The following is a 17,137-nucleotide window of genomic DNA, read 5'->3' as shown; positions in this document are numbered from 1 at the left end:
TGGGATGTTCAACTTCCAGGCCTTTTTGTCACTCAGTCTTGGTATTGGAGTTTCTCTCAGCTCAAACCTCAGATCTGGAAAGACTTCCCTGCCCAGACAAATTAGACAGACAACACTTCCCCGATCATTCTCTATCACATTAAGTTCTGTCTTCAATTGCTTATTTTCTTTTCAGCCCACTGAGAGCTTGCCTAGTTGACCTCTCTCTTTCCAGGACCTGGCATATAGTAAGTGCTCAATAAAATTGTTGAATGACTGAAAGAGTGAGTGGGTGACTTTCTCAAAGTAGCTGAGAGGAGAAAATTTTCAATCTCCTTCTCGGAAGTAAATACTCATTTAAGTTATTGAAATATAAGGATTTTTGAGAGCCAGAGAAAAGATATTTAAATTTCAGGTATTGTTTTACACAGTCAGTTAGAGCTATAAAGATAAACAAGTTTTTTTATTAAGAATTTAGTTGGTCCCTAGGTTAATTTTATGTATCTTCAGTATTGGTAAGAAAGGATGTTTTTCAGTTTAGACTTTTAATTTATGTGAATAATGAACCAATATATGGAAAATCTTTCTCTCTTGTTATTTAATTTTGGTTCTTCTGGTTATTTTCCTAAAATGAACAGAAGTGAACTAGCATGGAGTATTTTGGCTTGAGGCGGAGTTCTTCTCTAAGTAGACCTCTAGATTTGAAAGCCCTCCAAGCTCTGCATGTTGTTTTTGAGAACATTTGGTACATACCTAATCTGTTTGTGAATTGAGACAGAATTTTATCATTATTTTTAAATCTAGTTTCCTTGGAGCTTAAGGAAAAGGTTTTATTTTCCAAGAGAAGAATTTTACATTTACTTAAAAAAAAGAAAGTGTGCTATTGCCCTGCTCCAAGTAAAATCTGCCTTCAAATCCGAGGCACAAGAAGAAAGCAGTGAGTCGGGTGGAAGGTCAATTTGCGTAGCTTAATAAGCACATTCAAACACTTGTGCTTAACGAGTTGTTGATAATTTCAGAAAATCAGATGTCTGTCAGAAACCAATTTACTCCTTATACACTCCTGTTCTCAGTTTCCATTCCAAATCTGAAGATTTTTGTGGGCACATCAAGGATTTCTGTGGCAAAAGTTAAAAATTAGAATTTAAAGATATTGTATTCAAAAACACGCTTGTTGACTTTTAGACTTCTGTCAAACGACGTAACTTACATGAAGATGAGCTTAATGGGTTAATGTATAAAGATTAGCAGCACAGCCTTTAAATATTTATTCATATTGACAGCCTTTGTCAACAGAACATAGGATGTTTAACGTGAAACAGAAAACCTTGAAATTATGGACTGGCTATAAATATGATCATATTAAGGATTGATGAGAATTGAAAGGTAGAGTTGTAAAACCGGACGTGTTAGGAATTTGGATAAATAATGCTATCTGGTCTATAGACACTCTGTGATGTGTGTATAAGTGTGTGTGTTACAAATCCAGAGGGGTCATAGATCACCTGTAGCATTCTTAATGATCGTACGATTGCCGGACAGTAGCCTGGAGAACAGAGACTCACTGACAGATGCGTAGGAGCCCAGATCAAAGGGGCAGGGGGAGTGGCACGGCCATCACCTTCTTCATCTCAGCCGGGTTCCCCACCAAAGTAACTCACCTGGTGTCAGACAAACGACACACAGTGTCTTTTACCAATGGCACCTCAGCTGAGATTCACACGGGCCTGCACATTTATCTGTCACACAGATGTTTCGTCTTGTGTTTTCTAGCCAGCAAGGCAACAGCTCAGCTTTGCTGGGGGATCACCTCCAGATGTGCAACCAAAGAGAGACCCTGCCACCCCACTGAGAGGAAGCAGACAGCTCCTCCCTGCAGCTGGGGCCGCTCGGAGACAGTACAAATTGGAAAAGGGTTAGCCCGTGCCATCTTTGCAATGGTCGCATTTGTAGCTCACAAACACACCACACACAACATTGTTCGAATGCCAGCCTTCTTAGTAAATAGTAATAAATAAACGTACAGATAATACCGAGTAACTCTTTATTTTAAGTATCTGACATAAGTCAAACCCAGCAGGCAGCTTCTCTGTGACGTGTTTGTAGATTTTCCTTGCTGATATTAATTGCTAATTTTTCCACTCTGGCCAGTGTGACTGTTTAAACAAAAACAGCTTTTGTCAAATACCTAAACTAACATACGTGTAGGTTAACTCCTTTTATGCATTTATGTTTTGCAATATAGGCTCCAGGAGGCCCCGTTTATCTCTTGCACTTTGTGAAGCTTAACAAAGAGCATATTTTGTTCCAGAGATGATGCAAAAGTGGTAGTTACTGTTCAAATTGATATTAGCATTTGTTTCATGACCTGGGAAGAAAAGTGTCAAAGCATTGCTACTAAACGTGGGGTTTTCGGATATTTATGGAAAAGGCGAGTGAGGAAGATATGAGGAAAAATCCTAGGTTTTTGGCTCCTGCGATTGGGCAGTGCTCTTCACTCAGATGAGAAGATAGGCTATCAATACATTTGAGTGGGATGGGATTAAAGATTATTTGTGACCTACATAAAGGTTATGGTACCTGTTAGATATTCTAGAGATATTCTAGATCTGAGCAATAATGTTCAGCACGCAGCTGAATATGCAAGTTTGGAGCTCAGGGGAGACATTGGAATTGTTTGTATTAATTCAGTTGTCATCAGAATATAGTGGCTTCAGGAGAGAATGCAGAGTGAGAGGGTATAAAACTTCTAGGTTTCTACTCTGTTTTGGAGATGATTTGGTTTTTCTTGGGCATGAAGTTTCTTCTTTATAAAATACAGGTTTGAAGAATGTTATAAATTTTCCAACACCAACATTTTTTACCTATATGATCTCCATTCATAAGTTACTGTTTTATGTCAAGAAACATTTCTTTTTACAAACCATTAAGCAGTTCTGCTCTTGGAAGATCAGTTTGCCTTTTGGACTTCTTGTTCAGTTATCACAACATTATTCAGTCTGGTTTTCTTCTCCCTCATGGTTCCTTTAGTACATCAGAGGTGAGGACGAAGCCAAGGGGACCGGCAGGATAGATGGCATTGTTTCTGTATTACACACTAAACGTTGTCTGTCACTGAAGCTGTAAATACTGACCCAGTTTGACTTGTGGATGAAATGATGTGATTTCTGGATACTTCAATGACCTCAAAAATATATTAATAGGTCAAATTTTAGAAGGTGTTCTGTTAAAATGAACATAAGATATATTCTGCGAACACTCAGCATTTTGTCATTATTAGAGATTTTCTTGGACATATTTGCTTTCCATGGAAAATTTTATTTCAGTAAATTCACACAGTTTGCCTAACCTTTGGCTGTACCAACACTAGTAATACTAATCTCTTATTTTCAAGTATGCTGTTATAGTTCATATTTTCCTTTCTAAAATGTATCACCCTCACTGACATGTATTAATATTCTATTTCTTTTTTAAAGATTTTATTTATTTTTAGAGATGGGGAAAGGGAGGGATAAAAAGAGGGAGAGAAACATCAATGTGTGGTTGCCTCTCATATGCCCTCAACTGGGGACCTGGCCCCCAACCCAAGCATGTGCCCTGACTGGGAATCAAATGGGTGACCCTTTGGTTCACAGACCAGCACTCAATCTACTGAGCCACACCAGCCAGAGTTAATATTCTATTTAAATTGCCCATTGTTTTGGCATTTATGTAGTCATTGCCTTTTGTAACGAGAGATTTCAGTCAAATAGTGTGGACCAAAGCCTATTTATTGTGAATTCTAAAGTGAATGGGAAAGGAAAAAATAAGGACAATGAAGAGAGGTAACTCAGGGATTTTCACTGTGAAGAAAAGTACATGATGGTTTTGGAACAGGTGGTTAAGGGAGGTTGTATTTAAGAGGGATAAAAAAACTGACGGTGTACAGATGAGAATACTCCAGCAGAGAGGGGGGATATGTGATGGAGGACAGAGTGAGCTCTTGCAGGAGTGGAGAGGTCCAGGATATTAGCCGAGAGATTGACTGTGGTAGGAGTGCAGACATTGCTTTCATTGTAACAGGAGGAGGGTGAATGGAACCATTGAGTTTCTCTACTGATGCTTCTATTTTCTCAGTGAAATAAGAAGCAAAGGTTTCAGCAGGGGAGCGAAATAAAGGTCTGGATATTAGAAGTTTGAGGAGAGAGGAGGTAGTTAGAAATCATCATTGAAAGAGTGAGAGTAAATGAACAAGAGAAATGTCGAAGGACTGCCAGATGCCCAAGGGCCCATTTGAGAGTTATGATCATGAATTTGAAGACAAACACTCAGCATGATTGCAATTTGTTTGTTTCCTAGCTTATTCAGCTGCTTGGGTTTGGCAGAGATTTATTAGTAACCAGGGTTAGAAGTCTTCATTTTGAAAAGGCAGAAGAATTGAAGATAATGTAAGGCAGGGAGTTGTAATGATGGTGGATGGAACCTCATCCAGCAAGAACGGAAGTGAGGGAAGAGCAGAGGCGGTGTTGGGCAGCAAGAATGCAGTTGGCTCAATAGATTTTAGGAGCCTCCGGAGACGAGTTATGGTTGCAGGATGAGCCAGAAGAAAAGAATGATGCTTGAAATTGAGATTTAGGTGAGTGTGCAGTTATGGATAAAGACCAAGTGTAGGGTGTGACCATGAAGTTGGGAGCTGAGGTACAACAGAGGACAAGATCACTGGCAGTTAGGAGGACAAGGCACTGAGAGGCCATGTGGGAACTGAGAAGGAGAGGAATAACAACAGAAAAGTCTTTTTACTAAGCAGGTGGTAGGTGTAGCATCCTCTTGGTTATTAAATACTCCTGTAGTCAAGCACCCCGAGGCGGCATAAGATGCAGAGTCACCCTGCAGTAAGCAGGGACTTTTCACATGGCATTTCCTGGGCACTGGTCAGGTGCTCTCTGGCTCACTTTTCATGAATGGCCCTCAGTGTGTGGGCTATGATTACACACACCATGTAGTTGTTTTTCTTTTTCTCTTGTCCTTACAGTGCTGCTCTGGGCAGGATCTTTTGAACACTTCTCAGCTGTCCTTGGCCCACCAGCTCTGATGATCTAGCTCCCATGAACTTGTATAGCTAAGCTTTGGTAGTGAGAGAGAGAGTTTTCTCCAGCTCAGGAAGCAACCGTCCAGATGAATAGCAGCAATCTTCTTGAAGATAGTCTCTCTGAGGGGCGCCAGCAGCCTTCCTCTCCTGTCCGTTACCTTTTCTTAGATAAATGTCTCTTTCCCTCCAGATTCTCTAACCTCTCTTGTGTGTTGTCTGAGGTGAGTGATGGAAGCTGAGTTACAAGACTGAGTGATGAGCTCTCTGTCTCTCTGAAAACAAGTGGGTGTTTGTCACCCGATGCCCTTATCCCTGGTGTCTCAGCCAAATCTGGGGCTTTTCTGTTAAAATTCTGCTTGTTGTCTATGGTGTCACATGCTCCTTTCTAAACAGTCAATCCAATGGGATTCTACAATTATATAGTCAAAGGTCAGGAATATTAGTTTCTTTTCTCCCAAGTCTCAGCAGTGCGCCAGGTATTTTATATATGAGACATAAAGAGCCATGACCAGATAGCTCACTTGGTTAGAGCATTGCCCGTATGTGCCAAGGTTGTGGGTTTGATCGCCGGTCAGGGCACAAACGGGAGTCACCCAGTGAATGCACAGAGAGTGGAACAGGAGATCGAGATTTCTGTATAAGTAAGTAAGTAAATAATAAATAAATAAATAAGAATTGCTGATTAGCATTTAAAATTGGTACAAAATTCCTGCAAATGATTTTCCAAAAAGTACTTACAGGCATTTTAAAGCATGATGGTATGAACGTCTTCTTTATGCTGACTGCCCAGGAACAATGGAAGTTAGACTGTAGACCCAAAGGAAATTTATATTTAAATTTGCCTTTTCATTTGGATATAAATTTTGATTGGTATATATTCTCTTAGCTTGATTATGCCTTATATAGGGTTTACCCTAAGTTATATTTTCTTCTGCGAGTATCTTATTCTCAGCCCAAATGTGTAATGAATCATGTCACTCTACACAGCATCGCCTTCCATCATTCTCCCTCTGTCGTCCCATGTTCACACCCCACTGGCATTTCAGTAGCGCAGATGCCCTGGGCTCCTTTTCCATCCACGCACTGTGCCTGCTGCCAGATATGCTCTGTACATTTATTTCCACCCCTCACACACATGTCACTAACTCTTCCTTTCCATCCTTCATCTTCCACGTCTCAGGCTAAACACAGCACTGGCCCAGAGAAAACTTCCTTAACAATCCACATTCTACTCCATTCCAACTGGTGTGCACCCTACCACCGTGTGTTTCTTTGGTTTTCATTTACCATAATTGAAAACAAAAATGGGTTTATTTATCAATTTGGTGTCTTTCTAACACACTAACCTATAGGCTGTACTAGGGCAGGGTGATGTCTGTTTCCTCAATGCTTTGAATGGTGTGTTGAACATAGTTGGCACTCTATAAATATTTGTTGAAAGATGAATGAGAACTCCTCACAGTTCTGTCTCCAGTGAAATTGAAGGACTTCATCAGTGTGTGCAGGGCCATTTGAGGTTTATGCCTAGAGAGGTTATAACAGCCTTCAAAGCTTAAATACTTGTGTATTCTAACACTAAAGTGTGTATTTAGTTTTAAAAACGTAGGTAAGTATGAATGGGAGGTAAACCTGAATTTTACACAGAAAAGTCTGTATTCATGACTTTAGTGGTGGTATTTTGAGTGCTGCTTATTATATAATTGGCATGTTGCTTACGTGGGCACTGACTCAGCGGAAATCTCTAACCACTTTTGAAAACACAGTTCAGGATCTGCAGATGATCAGTCAACAGAGTCATTGTCAAATAAAACAAAAGGCCTGTGTGAGAGGAAATGATCTTGAAAATTTTTCCCCATTTGTTGAGCTTTTGAACTATGGTATTTTGCTGTTGTTTAAATTAGGCATGTTGTCAATTATCTCTTTAAATCAGTGAGAAGTTAATTCATATGCTTTTGATAAATAAGTATGACTTAATTTACAAGATAAATAAAAGGTCTAAATAATAATTCCCAAGTTAAAATTATTTTCTTGTTTTTAATTTTATATTTGGATATGTGTTAATGCTGTAAAAAGATTTTTACATCCCGCGTCTTTTTAAAGTTAAGAATTTCAAAATAGTTCCGTTTTACAAGTATATATAAGAAACTTTTATCATTTGACAAATAAGGTAGAGGAAAATTATATGGACAAGAAGAATTGTTATCATTTGTGTTTTGTCTTTTATAGTGGTTGACATTCATTGAAAAAAATGAGATTTTTTAGAGATTGTTTATTACCTTTCCATTATTTTATTTCCTATTTTGAGAAAAAATTTCCATGTGTATTTGGATTAAATTGAGTCAGTAAAACTTGTCCTTGTGAAAACGTTATGGTTTCCATATAAAAACAGTTTATTATTTACCTCTTTTCCACCATTTTCTAACTGTGTTAAAGAGTCATTAGAAATCAGTGTATTTTGCTGCTCTGTTACCACCAAGAACTGCTGAATTTTGAATCCCTCAACACTCTCTTTTAGCTGCTTTCGAAATCTATTGAACAACTGAAGCAACCAGGCAGTCACCTGGAGGAAGCAGAGGAAGAGCTTCAGGGGGACCAGGCTATGCAGGAAGACAGAGCGCCCTCTAGTGGCAACAGCACTAGGAGCGACAGCAGTGCTTGTGTGGAGGACACCCTGGGACAAGTTGGAGCTGTGAAGGTCAAGGAGGAACCAGCGGACAGTGATGAAGATGCTCAGATCCAGGAAATGGAATCTGGGGAGCAGGCTGCTTTTATGCAACAGGTAATAGGCAAAGATTTAGCTCCAGGATTTGTAATTAAAGTCATTATCTGAACATGAAATGCACTGCAGGTTTTGCTAAGTGGATATTATTTCCTATCTCTGAATAATTTGGTTTTAGATTTAAGGACTAAGTAATGTACATGTATCTATATACAGATCTCTATGTATACTGATCTTTATATAGATGTCAAGGTTTCATTGAAACTTCACTGGTAGGGAAATACCTGATACACTAATATTATACTACATAAGCATCAAGTAGTAATTAATAGGCTTTAAATTCACCCAAAAGCCTGCCACATCAATTACTTCTAAGAAAAATGAACTCACTGTTGTTTTAGTTTATCTGTTGAGATCAGTAACTGCTGGATAGAGTTTCCCAGTCTGATCGGTGAAACATTCTATTCTTGATTTTTTTGATATATAGAATTCATTTTCACATCGTTGTACATAATGTATCATACTACAGTCTTGAACACTGTTAAAGGTAGACTTCCCCTTCCTTCCTTTCATTTTCGTTAAGTGAAATGTTCTGGTTCCCATACCAGTAGTATTAGGTTACTGTATAGATTGAAATTGAAAATATTAGGAATAGAGGTGGTTTTAAATATATAGATGCAAAGTACAGCACTATTTTAAATATTACATTATGTCTCACCTAGCACTGCTCATTCCACTTTATCTTGTGTTATTTGATGACATTGTCTATCAAAAAAAATGAAATAGATGCAAATGTTGGCAAGAAGTAATGTGCAGCCTTATGGTCCAATCAGATACTCTATTGTATCTACAATCGTAGAAAACATGGTGACAGTATGATTAGTATTTGATATGAAGTCAAAATCGTGTTTAAAAGAAGAAGGTGTATCATATTTTATAATCATTATCCGTAGGATCTCTTAAAGTCTAATTCCATAATGACACCGTATATACCGTACCATTTTGGCAAACAAAAATTTAGGCAAGCGAGGCTTAACGAGAGAAGCTACTTGTACATAATGCACCTTTAGAAGGACTGTGTCCTTTGATGCTTTAAAATACAAACAACCTTGAAGGCAACAGAAGACTGTTTATTTAAGTCAGTTCTTTGTCAGGTTCCTGCTGTTCTCCTACAGAAAACTGACTCTATGAGGCCGACCAGGAAATGCCTTGTGGAAACAGGAAGCCCAAGTGATTCATGTGCTGGGGAATGTAGGGGGGCCGTCGGAGGATAGCGTTCTACGCCTTCTGTTTTTAAAGGGCACTCTATGAATTGATTTATTGTCTAAGAAAATAACACCACAAGTAGGGAAACTGTTAAGGAAGCTTTTCACTGGAACATTTCCTTCAATACTCCCTTTTGCTATGTTTACCTTGTTTTATAGGTTTACTTTTGTTAAGCTAGTTAAAGATTTGTTGTATTCAGACCCCTTTAATACGAATAATCCAAATTGACCTAGAATCTTTGTAAAGTTTTTTTCTATTAAAATATTTATATTTCTAAATCCGAGGTATTTTAAGGTGTAGTATCCTGTTTCAAAGGCGATATAGCAGTTTTGCCAAATGTAGACATTGTACAATTGTATGTTACTGGCACGTGTTGTTTACATTTTGCTGTGACATTTAAAAATATTTCTTAAAGAAGGTTACTGCTAAAGATACATTATCCTTTTTTAAAAAGTCTCCATTCAAATTAAATTAATATAACTAGAAGTTAGAAAGTTTAAAACTTTTCCATATAATGAAAGTCCTTCTGATAATTTGACAAATAGCTATAATACTTCCTATTACCAACATATTTTGGTTAGCATATTCCTTCCGATTAAAATGACTTTTGTCAGTTTTCTTTTTGCATTAAAAATATGGCATTCCTAAGATAAAATTGTATATTTTTTCCATCTCATAAATATACATTTCTTTAAAGACTTTTTTTAATCTCATAAAAAAGGGATAGTGCATCTTTTAAAATACATTTTATTTGGGGAGGAACATGTGGCTGAGCAGACTTTTGTATAATATTACTTCAAAAATATGTAATCACAAACAAAAATAAACCTATTTTTTATAATGTTATTTGAAAGAGCTTCATCAGTACAGTTGGTGGACGTTAATTGTTTGAATTTGATAGTCTTTGAATTTAATCAAGAAACTACCTGGAACCAGTGAAAAGAAAAGCTGGACTTAAATAATCTTAGAGCTAATTGATAATTGTCTCTTTTAAAATCTACTGTATTTATTATAATTTACACCCTTGATGGTGATCTCTTGTTTTGTGTTGTAAATATATTGTTTGTATGTTTCTCTTCTTGCCTTCTGTTACAAGTCTCTTCCTTTCTCAAATAAAGTTTTTTTTAAAAGATCCCCTTTCATACTTATGGCTTTGTGTAAACTTGATATATAATCGAATTTGAAACTCATGCAGTAGGTCTCATATACCAAAATATATCGCCATTCTTTGTTGAAACAAGAAAATAAAGATATTTTGAGCAGTTACTTCTATGCCATTATAAATAATAAATCCAACAATAATGATTTTAAAGTATTTATATCAGCCATTATCAAATAGCAAACACATGTAAAAGTTGTTGCATTTTCATTTCCCCAGTGCGGCCTTTTTCAAGATATGTTAACATCTTTGATGTCAATATAAAATTTTATGTAAATAGATGTCAATTCCTAACTTTTCTCAACTTAAAAATATTATTTTTAAACAGGTTAATATTATCCCTTGACTATAACAAGCACTCAATAAATAGTAAAATAAATAATTTTCAGTGTATCATAAGTTTTTATATATATATATATGTATATATTACAGTGAGAGCCTGACCTACAAATATAAAGTGTCAGTATATAATTTTAAAGGAAAAGCATAATTAAATGGCCTCCCCTTATATGGAAATAATCACTTAATACTACTGTAAAAAACAAGGAGCCTGACTCAGCTAAGCGGAACCGGACCAAACACATCCCATAGGCCATGACATACTTTGTTCCTCTTCTGGTCAATTGCTGGCAGAACTTATTAGCCAATACTTCATAATATGTCACTATGCATTTGGTTCAAGAGGTTAAAAATACTTGTGTAATATTCTTTGATTCCTTTGATCTAAAGTTTAATAGTGTCACACAAATTAAAGTTACCCTAAGTAACAAGAGTATTGCGCTAGATGATTAAGAATACTGGAGATAATATCATTGACTTTTATAAAATGGATTATCATTCCATAATGCCATACATTTTATAATTTGGTCAGAATTGTGGAAATGTCCTAAAAATTTCCTTTGGATTGTAAAATCACAAGATGAACTAGATACTAGCATCCTCACAAAAGAATTGGAGGAATCAATTAGATAATGGTTTTATGCTGTATATTTGATTTCCAAAGTGTAAAGTAGCTGTTTGACTAAAAAACATCAATAACATGATAGAAAATTTTTCTTTAGAAGAATGGTTTTTGTCTGGACTTGCAATAACTATCCATTAGATTTCCTCTTCCAGCAATAAAACATGACCTTCTTCGCAGAGGTGGCTGCTGAAATAGAGATTGTTACTTTTCATAGATCTGAGAAAGACAGCCTTTAAGATATTTTTATGTTTCACATTTCTTTTCTTCTAAAGGATATCATAAAAAGGAATTCAGATACTAAACATTTTGAAAACTAGTTCTCAACAGATATATAAACAACAGTTTAATTTGGCATTTCTTCATGATTTTTTTCAATAATGGAAACATGCAATTGTGGGTATTGTAATTGTGGGTTGACGGTGTTCAATAGTCAAGATCTTCAAATTATAACCATTTATAATCAAAACTCAGAGATGCAAAAGAAAGTTTGAGAAGTAGATTATCATTCCCTCTATAATCAATAATTTTAAAGGAAAAGTATGGGAGGTCAATCAAGCAAATAAAACAGGATATGGGGAATATGACTTTCAGAACTTACTAATTTAAAAAGGTTTTTATTCCCCTTGTATATCTTCTTTAAAGCTTATAAACTGTGGGGTTTAGACAATGCAACTTTTGGGGATTATCCTGATTTACAAAGAGACTTGTAGTTTTAACTCTTGCAAACATACAATATGTCGTGTATTGTTTTAAGCATTTTTCATCTGCTAATTAACTTAGTCCTCACAACCACCTTATAGGGCAGGTTTCATTATTCCATTGTAGAGATGAGGGCACTGGGGCACAGATAAGTTAAATAGGGTCAAGGCCACCCGGGTAGTGATGCTCTAACTCTCATTTGAACCCAGGAACCCTGGCACCGTAGTCCTTGTTCTCAAACTCTGCCTCCACAGTGTATTGTGTGACAATTCTTTTCACGTGTCCACGTTTTTTTTAATCATTATTTTCTCTCTCTCTTTTCCCCTATCAGCATTTTCAAACACTTTTGAATCAATTTTCTCTGTTAATCATTGCTGTAAACTAGGAGATTAGGGCCCCCTGTTTTTTAAGTCACAATTGAGAGATGCCCTTCTTGTATACATTTATGTTCAATCTTTTTCAATCATGAAAATTTGTGCGTTTATTTTTTCTGACTAAGGGCAGTTCTGGGATGGTGTGAAAAAGATGTACTGTGCTTGGAATTAACTCTTTAGGGGAGAGGAAAAAAGATTTCAACCAGCTAACTCAGCATTTCTTCACCGCTTTCTATGATACCTTCATTTCCCAACCAAGGCTGAGACTCCAGTTTCTAAACCATTAGGACTCTGCCTTTTAAAAACATTTTGAACTATTGAGGATGCACTTGATAATCATTTTGACCTAAGATAGTATGTATAAAATGGCATGAAGCAGAAAAATAGAGACATTTGTTTCTAGAACGCCTGGGTGGTTATCTAATGGGAAGGGGCATAAAAATCCTCTTGAAGGAAGCTGTTGACAGTTCAGATTCTGATAAAACCAGAGGTTCTGATTCTGTTGTCCTGACAGGGAGCTCAGGAATCTACATTTTTCAAGCCCTTTGGGAGAGTCTGATTCAGAAACAGTGTTCTGGAGATGGCCCAGAGCCCTAGACCACTTCCTGCAGTATGGCTGGTTTTCATAACTTTCACCTAAGATTCTTGAATTCTCTGATTCATAGTTTTTAAAATAGATCTCATATTTGTTGTATATTGTTCTATTCTGTCTGCATTTTAACTTCAGTGTAGTTTATTCTCACTATATTTACTGCTACTTCTTCTGTGATAATATGTGTCTTTTTTGCGTATTTTTCTCTTCTAATTTATATAATTCCATAACTTATTTGTAGAGTAGTAATTTGCAAAACTTAGAAAATATTCTTCTTCACAAGTTCTGAGCTATTTGTTGTAAATATGTTGTTGTTTTTCTAAATTGAGATAAAATTTATACAACATAAAATTCCCCATTTTAGTCATTTTAAAGTGTACTATTCAGAGGTTTTAGTATATTCACGATGGTCTGCTGTCATCACTACTGTCTACTTCCAGAACATTTTTATCAACTCAGAGAAATCCTGTACCAATTAAGCAGTCATTCCCAGTTCCCTTCTCCCTCAACCCCTGGTAACTGCTAATTTACTTTACGTCTCTATGGATCTGCCTTTTGTGGACATTTCATATAAATGAAATCCTAATGATGGTGCCTATTGTGTGTCTGGCTTCTTTCACCTTGCATTACATTTTCAAGGTCCATCCACATTATAGCATGGACCAGTACTTCATTCTTTCCTATGGCTCATTTCCCACTGTACGAATATACTACATTGTGTTTATCCGTTGATCAGTTGACAGACATGTGGAGTATTTTCCTTTGGGAGCTGTTATCAGCAGTGCTGCTATGAACATTGGTGAACATGTTTTTGTGTTACCATATGGTTTCAGTTCTCTTGGGTATGTACCTGGGAGTGAAATTGCTGGGTCATATGGTAACTCTATTTAACTTTTGAGGAACTCCCAAATTGTTTTACCCAGAGGGCTAATTATTTTATGTTCCCACTAGCAGTGTTTGAGGGGTTCCAATTGCTCCACATCCTCTCCAACACTTGCAATTTTCCTTTTTTTTTTTTAACCCTCCTAGTGGATGTGAAGTACCAGTTCATTGTTTTGGTTTCTATTTCACTAATGACTAATGATGGTGAGCATCTTTTCATTTACTTACTGGATGTTTGCATGTCTTCTTTGGAGAAATGTCTATTGAAGTCCTTTGCCCACTTTTAAATAAGCTTGTTTGTCTTTTTGTTGTTGAGTTACAAGTGTTTTTAAATATATTCTCTATAAAAGACCATTATCAGATATATGAATTGCAAATATTATGTCATTTTCTTGATAGTGTCCTTGGATGCACAAACATTTTTAGTTTTATTGAAGTCTCCAACTTACCTCATTTTCTTTCGTTGCTTATGTGTTTGGTGTGATATTTAAGAAACCATTGCCTAATCCCATGTCACAAAGGTTTACACCTATGTTTCTTTCTAAGGGTTTTTAAATTTTAGCATTTACTTTTAGGTCTTTGACCCATTTGGAGTTATATTCATTGTTTATTAAAAATATTCTTCTATGTATTTGAGTTATTTTTAAAGAGATGAGAACTTAATAGTTGCTGGACTCCATTTCCTCATGTGTGAGCTCCATTTTCCCTATTTCTGGTTGATTTTGGTTTTGTTTTTCTGCCTTTCCTGCTGCCGCTTCTTATTGCTTCCTAGCTTTTGATGCTATTTCTTTTTTTTTCCCAATGAATCATTTAAATTCTACAATCTTGATGTTTATTTATCTAATATAAACCAAGGAAACATTGAGTTTATTTTTTTCTTTAAGAGATGTCTTTTATTCTGATGAACGTTCAAAACCAAATCAGCTCTTTTTCATTTATATGGCTTTAAAATTCTACACTGGCTACCTTTTTTTTTTGTCTACTTGGCACTGAAGTTCTTTGTTGAATTAATGTTTGTGTCTTTGCTTTGAACTTTGTGCCTCTGTTCACAGGATTTCTGCAAAGACCTCTATATTTGTACTGTCCAGACTGGTTGCCACATGTATTTATGGAGAATTTAAAATGTGACTGATATGAATAATATATGGTTTACGAGTAAAATACACACCAGATTTCAAAGACATAGTATAAAATATATATTCATATCTGGGTAACAAAGATATATATTGGTGACATAATAAAATGATAATATTTTAAATATATTAGGTTGTAGAACATTATTAAAATTGACCTTACCCGTTTTCTCTTACATTTTTAATGTGGCTATTAGAAAATGCGTGGCTCATATTTTCTACTGTAAAATACTGCTTTAGGTCTCCTCCTACCATTTTATGTTAGGAGATCTCTCTGGCATCCCTTTGAAAATAAGTGGGCTATAAAACCCAAACAAAAGAATATTTGCTCTTGCCATTGTCTTTCTATTGCTCTTACTTAATCAAATATAGATAGAACCATAAAATGTTAGTGTTGGAAATCTGCAGCATCTTAATGCTTCAAAGATTTCTTTCTTCTTTATCTAAAGGCAACTCAAAGTCTATCCCCATGTTTTATTAATACTATCAGTGGTAGAGACAATTCACTGATTGCTCCACTCTCATTTCCAAGTTAGTAAATTCATCATCTGTAAAATGGGCGTTTTTTTCCCCAGCTCTCCATTTCTGTCAACAAAACCACCATTTAGACTCTGGATAAATTATTATCATGACATCATCTCTGATGATCACCTCTTCTTTATTTCTTACAAGCAGTTAGTACTCCTGTTTCTCATTTCAGGCCATCCTATCTCTTCACTTTCTCTTTCACTAGTCGCTGCTTTAGTACTAAAGTGAATTTATTCTTTTGCCTTTGCACCAGCCTCTTTATGCATTAGTGTGACCTTTATACTAATTCAATTAACTTACTGTGAAATACCACTACCGCTTTACCGTTCTTTATGGCAGAACTTACAGTAATATCTTTACAATTGTTTCAATTGAATGGTATCGTGGAGATTCAGCCCTCATAATTCAACCTTTATACCCACTCCTTCCCAATCTCACTTAATCACTGACCATGTGCAGTAAAATTTCAACTTGGGGCTCCAATCTCCTGGGTTTCATTTAGCTTTTTCCCCTATCTGAAGAGACTTGACATTCTTTTTCCTACCCTAGTCTGCTTTTCTCCTTTACACCACCTCTGATTTCTCCAGCCTACTCAAAGTCTTCAGTCCACCTGGAATCAGTTCCATACAATGTACCATGTAAGTATTTTTGTAATCATTACCTGTGTGTCATTATGTCTTTTTGACTTTTGAAGCCAGAGAAAATATATTACGCAGTGTTCCTAACATCACACAAAGAACTGGTGAAACTTTATTTGAATTATTTTTGATTTACATCTATCTTATTCATATTTCTTAATGTCAAAGGGACATTCTCTTCCATATTATAATTACAGGCTCACTTTTGTTTTCTGTATGAAATATGGAATCATTTTTTACTTGTTGGATTATTGTGCTGAATGGCCACATTAGTAATGTTATCTCTAAGCTGTCTCTAGTAATAATAGTTGCTATTTAATTTTCATTTTTAGTCATGGGAAAATGATGGAAATTGTTTACTTGATGAAATTATTATTTGATATTACCATTAACTCAATTGATTTTTCATAATTTATATTCTATATGAATCATTGATTTTTACTTCTATTGTAATATCTGACACATTTTTAGATAAAATACAATAATACAGAATAGCAAATAATTTTCATAGTCCCTTTAGCATATTAATTTTTCTACATTTATCTATTCTGTAGATAATTTTTGGAAGTTGGAGCTTGGAAAGAAGACAGAATGGTTCATATTAATCTTAGAAAGTGAATCCACCTCATCTTTATGCAGATTTAAATAAAGAAAGCTATTACTGAACATGGAAATTAATGTGTTGTTTTGACTACATATGCATCGAACTGGAACAGTGGCATTTCTTGTTTTCTTTGTGGTTCATGTACCTGCTTTGGGGTTACAATGCTGATTCTGTAGGATTCCAGGAGTTCCAACTTCATCTTCTATCAGCAAGTCCTCCTGAAGCAAATTACTTCATTCTGCCAAACTTCAGTTTACTCATTTGTTAAATGTGATTAACAGTATTTTTCACTGGAGTTTTGTGAGATTTTAAATGGATAAGTGTATGTAAATAATATATATGGTAGAAGAACTGGTACAAAGTAAAAATTAGCAATTGCTATTAATATCACTATTAATAACATTACTAATAACTTCTTGGAACTTCAGTAACTTCTCCTTGGTAGGAACCCATCTCATCCTCGATTTCACTTTTTAATAATAAATAATTTGCTCTTCAGTAAATGCAAATCCCTAGAGCAGTGCTTCCTCAC

General features: G+C 35.7%; 1 protein-coding gene across 2 annotated transcripts in view; it reads left to right on the top strand.

Annotated features, from left to right (window-relative positions):
• Positions 1-10,164, top strand: part of LOC150001369 (histone deacetylase 9-like) — a 465,158-nt gene extending 454,994 nt beyond the window's left edge. For both annotated transcript variants that reach the window (XM_090287130.1, XM_090287131.1), the window contains one exon: positions 7,563-10,164. In XM_090287130.1, the coding sequence (XP_090143256.1) occupies positions 7,563-7,877 (315 nt within the window). In that variant the 3' untranslated portion in view covers positions 7,878-10,164. The remainder of the gene's footprint in view (positions 1-7,562) is intronic.
• Positions 10,165-17,137: the final 6,973 nt, after the last annotated feature.

This window comes from Furipterus horrens, unplaced genomic scaffold (assembly GCF_987537825.1).
Source record: "Furipterus horrens unplaced genomic scaffold, mFurHor1.1.pri manual_scaffold_9, whole genome shotgun sequence".
Lineage (NCBI taxonomy): Eukaryota > Metazoa > Chordata > Mammalia > Chiroptera > Furipteridae > Furipterus > Furipterus horrens.
This window is presented reverse-complemented; position numbering and strand designations above follow the sequence as displayed.